This window comes from Salvia miltiorrhiza, chromosome 1 (assembly GCF_028751815.1).
Source record: "Salvia miltiorrhiza cultivar Shanhuang (shh) chromosome 1, IMPLAD_Smil_shh, whole genome shotgun sequence".
In the NCBI taxonomy this organism is placed as follows: Eukaryota; Viridiplantae; Streptophyta; class Magnoliopsida; order Lamiales; family Lamiaceae; genus Salvia; species Salvia miltiorrhiza.
In genome coordinates this window covers 46,568,429-46,577,577 of record NC_080387.1, presented here as the reverse complement: position 1 = coordinate 46,577,577, position 9,149 = coordinate 46,568,429, and the positions used below count along the sequence as shown (strand labels likewise).

The following is a 9,149-nucleotide window of genomic DNA, read 5'->3' as shown; positions in this document are numbered from 1 at the left end:
ATTAAGAAATTAATATAACAAACTTGTTGCTGCCGCGTTTCTGAAAACGCTTTAGGCCTTTTGTTGGAGGAAGTTATAGTCTTGTCGCGATCGGCTTCCATTAGATAAGCAACTCTCAAAAGTAATCAAGATTTTTGAATCTTGATATATAAAAAGTGTAGAAACTTTTAATTAATTAGATATATAAAGGGAAGCAAATTTCTACAAGTGAGAAGTGGAACATAAGAGAGAGGCAATTTTGGTGAAGTTATTATGACACCAAATAAGATAATATCACTTCCAAGTTTCCAACAATATAGAGTTGTCAAATTCAAAAAAAAAAACAATATAGAGTTGTGACATGGTACAACACATCACACGAGGACTAGCTTGGCATATAATAAGATTGTGTTTGTTTTATTGGATACCGGTGGATTACTTTAAATTTTCATTTTTTGCTTATGTTTGAACTTTTCTATTTTATGTTAAATACGTGAATAACCTAAGGTCCATCATTATTCATTTTTTCTTTGGCAGTGATCGTGACGTCGATCAAAGCCTTAAATTAACAGTGCTTAGCTACTAGTCAAAAACGTGAAATATGAAAAGTATCAATATGAGACTAATTAAAAAATATATAACGTGTTCCAGTTCTTCTCTTTAATGATTATTCGATAGATGATTAATGAATAAATTTTTATTGAAACTTAACATAAAAGTATTGAGAATAAATAAAGAGTACATATACATGGCTTATTGACTCTTAGATTTGATAGTTTAAGGGTACCTATCGATCAAAGACCTAAATTATGGGTACGTAGAGTCACAAATATGTTCTAAATTATTGATAATATCAATCAATTAAAGAACCAAATATGTCTTGAATCATATAAATATGTTCTAAACTATTGATAAGAGCAATGAAAAATCAAACTATCAAGTTTGTAATGTTAAATATAACCCAAGTTACATTTTTTGTCGCAGAAAGATTACATGTTTTCAGGGGCGTAGCCAGGGGGGGCTAGAGCCCCCCCCCCCAAATTTTGAAAAAAAAAATTATAATATGTCTAAAAATATTGTTATTATTGTTATTATATTTGTATTTTAGTAAAAAATGTCTAAAATGTAATGAATGCCCCAAAAAAAAATAGTAAATGTTGAACTATATTATCTATGAAAATGTTATTATTATTATTATATTTGTATTTTAGTAAAAAATGCCTAAATGTATTGAATGCCCCCAAAAAAAAATTTAGTAAATGTTTTGAACTATATTATCTATGAAAATGTTGTTATTATTATTATTATTATTATTATTATTATTATTATTATTATTATTATTATTATTATTATTATTATTATATTTGTATTTTAGTAAAAAATGTCTAAAATGTATTGAATGCCCCCCAAAAAAATTTTAGTAAATGTTTTGAACTATATTATCTATGAAAATGTTGTTATTATTATTATTATTATATTTGTATTTTAGTAAAAAAATGTCTAAAATGTATTGAATGCCCCCAAAAAAAATTTTAGTAAATGTTTTGAACTATATTATCTATGAAAATGTTGTTATTACTATTATTATATTTGTATTTTAGTAAAAAAAATGTCTAAAATGTATTGAATGCCCCAAAAAAAAATTTAGTAAATGTTTTGAACTATATTATCTATGAAAATGTTGTTATTATTATTATTATATTTGTATTTTAGTAAAAAATGTTTAAAATGTATTGAATGCCCCAAAAAAAAAAAATCGAGGGCTGCCGCCCCCGAACCCCCGTAACAGTTCAGCCCCCCCCCCCCCCCCCCCCCCAAAAAAAAAAAAATCTGGCTCCGCCACTGCATGTTTTTATTGAGTTTTTTTTAAGCTGATCTAGCAAAACAACACCACTCTGCTTTATTTTTTAGCTTAGATTGCTCATATTTTCGCTCAAACATTTGTACAAAAAGATCAAATATAACAGTGGAGTGTCAACGCATAACATAGCTCGCATACACGTTTTCATAATCATATAGAAGCAATCCAATTCTTTATCTAGCCTGAAATAAGTTAGAACATGCACCATGCCTTCTGAAAAATTAAACTAATGAATAAATGGTTTTTAAAAAAATATTTGACATGCGTGAGAGAAAATTTGAGTATTTAATTTGATGTGCCTGAGACTTTCTTTCAATATTGTGTGAGCAAAAATTTGAGCAATATCTGAATGAAAAAATTGGGAAAACAGTGTCATTTTGTCCAATAAGTATTAAAAAAATCAAAAAATACACATCATCTTTTTGTGATGGAAAATATAATTCTGATCGTATTTTATACAAACTTAATAGTTCATGTCTTTGATTGATATTATCAATAATTTAATTAGGACATTTTTGTGGTTCAACTTATAATGTAGACTTTTGATTGATATTATCAGTTAGGATATATTTGCAACTCAATCCAATATTTAAGTCTTTGATTGATATTGTCGATGAGGCCTAGCTAGCTAGCTCACGTGACAAAGTTGAGGCACCCAAATTCTTCTTTGTAAGAGGTCTTGGGTTCAAAGGTTTGTGTGGGTAGTAATTAACCTCGCATGTGTGCGGGTAGTTTTTCTACATTTGTGACGTAGAAGTCCCGTATGCGTGCATGTTGCTTATTTGATTATATATTGGATACTTTTTGTACTCCCTCCGTCCACTAATTCAAGGCTTTCTTTCCTTTTTGGGACGTCCACCAACTCAAGACCTATCTATTTTTAGTAAACTTTTATTCATATTTTAATCCAAAAAGTCAAATGTGGGTCATTTCTCCACTCAACTAATTAAAATGTGGGTCCTTTTTCCACTCAACTAATAAAAATATTTTTTTTTCTCCACTCAACTAATAAAAATACACTTTTTCTTAAAACCCGTGTTTTGCCTCTTAAGTCTTGAATTAGTGGACGGAGGGAGTAATTTTTTTTTTAAGAAAAAAAAAAATCTTCTATTGATATTTACCATAATTTCAATAACTCGTGTTGATGATTTTCATCTTTCAGATTTTGGATCAATAGCTAACCTATCTTTCGACGCCTAAACCAATAAATTTTTGCCACTACAGATGCTAGTTATGATTTTGGATTCTCCTTAACGAGTCGAAGTATACATATCATATTGTGAATTGAAGTAGCACAAACTAGACAATATCCATATAGAATGAGAATACAAGTCAAACGTAGATAGGACCTAAACCAAAGACCTCATCATCGTGCCTAATTTTTAATATTTGAATTAGACCTCATCATTGAAAATTTAAGTCCTCACAATCTCTTAAAAAAAATAGACTTCCATCAACTATTTATTCACCAAATTCTATCTAATCCAACATTCAATGTGTAGTAAATTCTGGTATGAATAAAGCCTGAAAGCTTGTATGCGGAGCTTGATCGATCACTCATACATATCATAGACTACTCAACAAATTGGGACCTTGGACTTATAAAAAGGCAAAAAGCATAGGCCCACGAAACCAACTCAAAAAAATAAAAAAGAAACGAGGTTGATGGCATGGTGATGGCGCCAACATTTTTTGAGCTATTTTGGGCGTTTTAAAATCCACCTCACATAGTAGTTGTTGTTGCCTGGTTAAGTCTCTCGGTCACGAAAACTACCTATCATATTTAACCTCCTTTTTCTCCTGCATTTAAGCTGCACCTATTTTATTAAATTATATTATAACAACTAAATCAAGGAAATAAAAAAGCTGTATAGTGACCACATATAGGGACCATATAATGTTCACATATTATATAATATGTTAGTGTGTCAAGTTTATCTCAAGGATATTCCCAAGTGGGTTTTCCAACTGCAAATTGTTTAACTTGGCTCAAGCATAGCTACAATCTTAACAATTCAGAGTGGGAACATGTAATAATGCAAACCACAAATCAAATTATTCAATTTCTTACAGGCAATTAGGGGCGGAGCTATACCATGAAGAGAGCTAAAGACGAAAAATCAACTATGATGGTGTTAATATCTTAATTTTTTTAAGAAAAACATATAAATTTTAATGTTAAAAACTATACAAAACCAAAAAAAATAGCTGAGGGGTGCTTAAGCTCACTTGAGCTCCCCTTGGCTCCGCCAATGCTTACAGGCATGTTTATGTGTACTACACCAATTTTTTTATTGGACAACAGTTTTTTATGAAAATGGAGAAGTAAAATCATTGAATTAATTATATGTGCAGGTAGGTATAAGAATTCCCTCGAGTGAAATAGACATAGGATTCTGAAGGGGAAAGGAGGGGGAGGATTAACCAAAGTGAAAAAAGAAAAAATTAGTGGAAACCTGAAGCCACATTTTCCATGAAAATTCCAAAATAAAACTTTTGAAACAGCATGATTTACAGTAGGGAAAAGGTGAATAGATACATACATTAGATTACATCTCACTTTGTATAGCAGCTCTGCAACACAGACAATCCAAACACAGTAGTAGTGAACATGATGAGCTCAAACTCCACATTCCTCTACTACTCAAGGGCCTCCAGATTTGATAACAAAAAAACCACAAATTGGAGCCACATCATTAACTCTCTTGTACAAATTTCAACTCTACCAATACCATCTCATCATCACCATTCATTTTTATACTATTGTACCATAATGTAATCAAGTCTTTTTCTGTGTATAAGAAGACCCCAAAAAAACAAAACCAAGAAAGAACAAAGAAAAAAGAAAAAAGAAAAAAGAATGAATGTGTGGAAAAAAAGCGAGCACAGTAGAAGTGAAGTGAAGTGAGATTGAGGTTAATGGTGGGCGTCGGTGGATATGCGTTTCTCTTTTACTGAATTGATCTTCTCGAGCCTCCACTCATCTCGGAGGCGGGCGATGAAGGAGTCGGCCTTGGCGTTCACATCCGGGCTGGGACAAGAAACCGACGGCCCTATTGAATCTCCGCCGTCGGATTTAACTGACATGCTGTCTACGTCCTCTAGGTCCGGCGAGCTGCACCGGGAGCTATGCGTGCTGCGGATTCTCACGAAGTCGCCTCGGGCCACGAATCTCACTTCCGGCATTCTGAATGGCGGCGGCGGCGGCGGAAGTGGGATCAACGGCGACGCTGGGGCGATAATCTCGTACTGATGTTCCGCCGGTTTCGTGGGTTTGGGAGGCTTGCCGGTGCTGGGCTGCCGCCGCCGTGACGGCGGTAGTGGAGGCGCCTGTGGCGGGCTAGTTGTGGCGTTCTTGAAGCGCCGGCTTTTGCTTCCGGTTTTGAATAATGTGTTGAGAATTGACGAAGGCGGCGGTGGAGGTGGAGGGGGCGGTACTGGAGCTGCGGATGAGTGGAGGAACCGCTTGCTTTTGCTGCCTGTTTTGAATAGATTGTTGAAAATCGAGTTCGGGGGCGGGGGCGGTGGCGGTGGGGGCGGGGCGGCGCTCGTGGTGGTGGGAATAGAATGTACGCGCTTGCTTTTACCGCTCTTTTTGAACAGGTTTTGTAACACCTTAGCTGGCGGAGGAGGGGGAGGTGGGGGAGGCGGCGGCGGTGGTGGTGGTGGGGGAGGAGGAGCGGATTGTGATTCCACAGCGGAAGGTGGAGAGGAATTCTCAGCGGCAATCTCGTAGATATTTCTACTTTTCACTCTCTTCTTTCTCTTCCCCCGACCTTTGTACAACGAAGCTATTGCCGTCGTGAATTCTTTCGTACCACTCTTTTTCCGGTTGATCTTCACGCTTACTTCCTCCGGATACTCAAATTCCGGCGCCGCAGACGGCGGAGGGGGCGATGCTGGAAGAGGAGGATGCCGCCGTCCGTGCTGGCTAACTTCAGCTTCATCTTTGCGCGTGTCAACGATTTCCGCACGTGGCACACTATGGAGGGATCGCCTCCGCTTCAAAGTGGGCGGAGGCGGCGGGGGAGGCGGAGGAGTCGCGGATTTAGGAGGTGGTGGCGGCGGCGGCGGCGGCGATGGAGCCGAGCTGATCTCAAATTTATCCACATGAATTTCCCTAACAACCGGCTCAGCCTCCTGCCTCTCCGCCTCATGGCTCCGCCTACGGCGGAGCTCATAATTTTCTTCCCGAGGCGGAGACCGGTAGAAATTCACCTCAAAATCATCAAAAAACCTGTTCCTGTTTCCACCTTCACTCTCCCACACCGACTCCTGCCGGAGATCGGGATAAGAACTGCTGCTCCGCCGCAGCCCACCGCCGCCAACGCTGCTGCCACTACCGATGCTGTTGTAGTCTCTCTGATCCGGAAAATCCATCCACGCCGGAACAGACTGCCTAGGCCTGTCCACAAAGTTCGAAACAGTAGCCGCCGCAGCCGGAATTCGGCGATCGTCAGCGGCAACCGCCTCTTCAGACGGCGGAGCTTCGTCGTTCCGTCGCGCGAAGACGCCGCAGAGAATGGCGAACAAAACCAAGACGATGTTGAGCGAATCCCAGCTCTTCTTAACCGAATTGGGTCTGAGGATTTGATTCGTGTGAGAGATAAATGGAGGTAGCACAAAAAACAGTATGAGCAGAGCGATAATTGGAATGGTAAGGATTAGAGCCACCGGATTGACGAGCGGAGCCGGCTGAGGACGGCGGCGGCGGGGGTGGAGCACGGCGGGGGGTTGAAACCAGAAGGAGTCGCCGTTGGGTTCCATGAGCTTCGTTCTGTGGTTGGGAGGTTGCTTTGCTTTTGAGAGTTTATATATAAAGCTTGTTTTGGTGAATGGGAATTAACAATGCATGACAGACATATACTACACTCTATATACCAATAGGTTTTGAATTTTAATTTAGTTAGAAATAAAATGTTTCATTTTTCTTTTTTATCTTTGACGGTAAGGATTCATCGCAATAATGGAATAAGAGTACTGTTATTTGGACAAAATTTGTCCGGACAAAAATAAGGTTAATTTTTTTAAAAAATCAATTTATTTATAAATTTTGATTCAAGTTGTAAAAAATTTAGTTAGTTTTGTTGTTTTCTCCATATTGTAGTTTTTTCATAATTTTTTAACATTTTTTTTTGTTATTTTATTTGTAATTTGTGTACTTTAAAAATAATAATAATTAAAAAGGTTATTAAAAAATTACAAAAAAATTACAATATAAAGAAAACAATAAAACTAGTTAAATTCTACTCCTAGTATTTTATTTTGAACCAAAATTTTTAAATACATTTATTTTATAAAGTATTTAACTATATTTTGTCTGGACAAATTTTGTGTATAGTACTGCTGTTACATGTGGAATCATCTAGGATTGTTAAAGGTTAATCTAGATATATAACTAAGAGCAATACATATATTGAGAAGATTATATAGTGAACAAGTTAATTTCAGGTTTATTAATTTATATTTTTTTTATTAACAGATTGTTTTTGGGTAGTCCTTCTACAGTGTGGTAGAATATATGGACATCACATTTTGAATTGTCACTGTTATTAAATATTAAATTACCTAAAAGCACTGTACATTGAGAGTCATTATTTTCTGTAGTATCATACTATTAATACTAATAACTATATCAAATGTATGTCTGTTACATCCTCCATTTCAAACGCCTCGAGCATTAGTTATGTAACGATTATAATTTATTGAGGAAATTCAATGTTGAAACCTTATTGTCCTTCAATCAAATAAGCAGGGACGAATAATAGTTAGTCAAAGATATTATGACGTGATCATGTAATACTTTAAAAAAATATACTCCCTCCGTCCCCAAAATAAGTTCCTCTTTGGGGACGGCACGGGTTTTAAGAAAAAATGGTAAAGTGTATTGATAGTAGAGAAAAATATGTTATAATTAGTATTGAGAGTGGTGAAAAGGTGAAAAAGTGTTATAATTAGTATTGGGAATGGTGAAATAGTGAAAAGTAAGAATAAATAATGTATTATTAGTGGTGGGTTAGTTGCCAAAAATGGAAAGAAAGAAAGAGGAACTTATTTGGGGGACGTCCCAAAAAGGAAAAAGAGGAACTTATTTCAGGGACGGAGGGAGTATACAATAAATATTTAAGAGAATCCACGATGAGAGTGACATGATAGCTGACCTGATAGAAGGTGGATTACATTGAGTCAAGAGGTCACAGTGGGGTGACCTTATAGTTGACCTCATCTTTTTAGTTTTGATTTTTGTATTTTTCATTTAAATTTAACTGCACAAATTTAAATAACACAATTTACTTCAAATTTAAATTGCATTAATTTTAAAATCCTAAAAATTACATTAAAAAAATTACATAAATTTAAAGAAGTATCATCGAACCATTCCATTTTTTAAAGAAAAAGAGAGGAAGATTGAAGGAGAAATGGATGAAGATTGAAAGAGAGAATTATTTGTGTGTGTGAATGAAGAAATGAGTGAGAGGTCTTTATGGGGGAGGGGGGAATTGGCCGAAAATTCATTTTTTTTTATAAATAGGACCGTGTAAAACACGCGGCTGAATTAAAGGAGATCATACCAAGCATGATCTATCAGGTCACACTCAAATCCTCCATCGCTGCAGTGGGTGACCCACTGTGGGTGCTCTAATACTCCATAAAATTAAGAGAAAATGTGCAGATTAGTCCCTGAACTCGACCCCCCTAGAGCGTTGATCCCCCCACACTCGACCCAGGCGCAAAAACCTCCCCTATAGTCAATGAAAAATGTGCAACTAAACCCTCGCGTTAAACGGCCTTCTAACGCCGTTTAACTAAATTTTTTTATTATTATTTCAAGTAGGCCCCACCCCAATATTAGCTCTTTCTGTCTGTCCCCATTTCTTCCTCCCACTGATAACCTCCTCATCCGCCGCCGCCTCCTTCTCCCCAAAAATTGTCACAACCCTAAGCGCTCATCACTACGGCGTCGTTTTGGGCGTTCGCCTCCTGCTCGGCGAAGAGGGACTCGAGGAAGGGTTTGGCCACGATGGTGAATGGCGCGGAGGCCAGATGCGACGTGAGGGAGAGGGCAGCCGCGATGCAAGTCGCGCAGATAGAGGAGTCTAGGTCATGGAGGCGGAGGGCCACGGCGGAGAGGATTCTCGAGATATGCGGCGAGATGGCGTCGCCGTGGGCGGCGGCAAGGACGGAGACGAGGCGGATGCAGTGGCAGCGCGACCCGAACTCCTCCGTCCGCGCGGCGATGGACTCGAGGAGTCGGTGGCGGCTGCAGAGAGAGAGAAAGAATACCAACTCAGCGGTGATGGACTCAAGG

The 9,149-nt window shown here is 37.6% G+C and overlaps 1 protein-coding gene across 1 annotated transcript; it reads right to left on the bottom strand.

Annotated features, from left to right (window-relative positions):
• Positions 1-4,350: 4,350 nt before the first annotated feature.
• LOC130987049 (uncharacterized) lies at positions 4,351-6,832 on the bottom strand. The gene has a single exon (XM_057910608.1). It carries the CDS (start codon positions 6,605-6,607, stop codon positions 4,757-4,759), a length of 1,851 nt encoding a protein of 616 aa, XP_057766591.1. The 5' UTR covers positions 6,608-6,832; the 3' UTR covers positions 4,351-4,756.
• Between the last annotated feature and the right edge of the window lie 2,317 nt (positions 6,833-9,149).

What these genes read in the sequence shown, in the direction of transcription:
- LOC130987049 (XM_057910608.1), bottom strand. Translation starts at nt 6,607, where the DNA reads ATGGAACCCAACGGCGACTCCTTCTGGTTTCAACCCCCCGCCGTGCTC.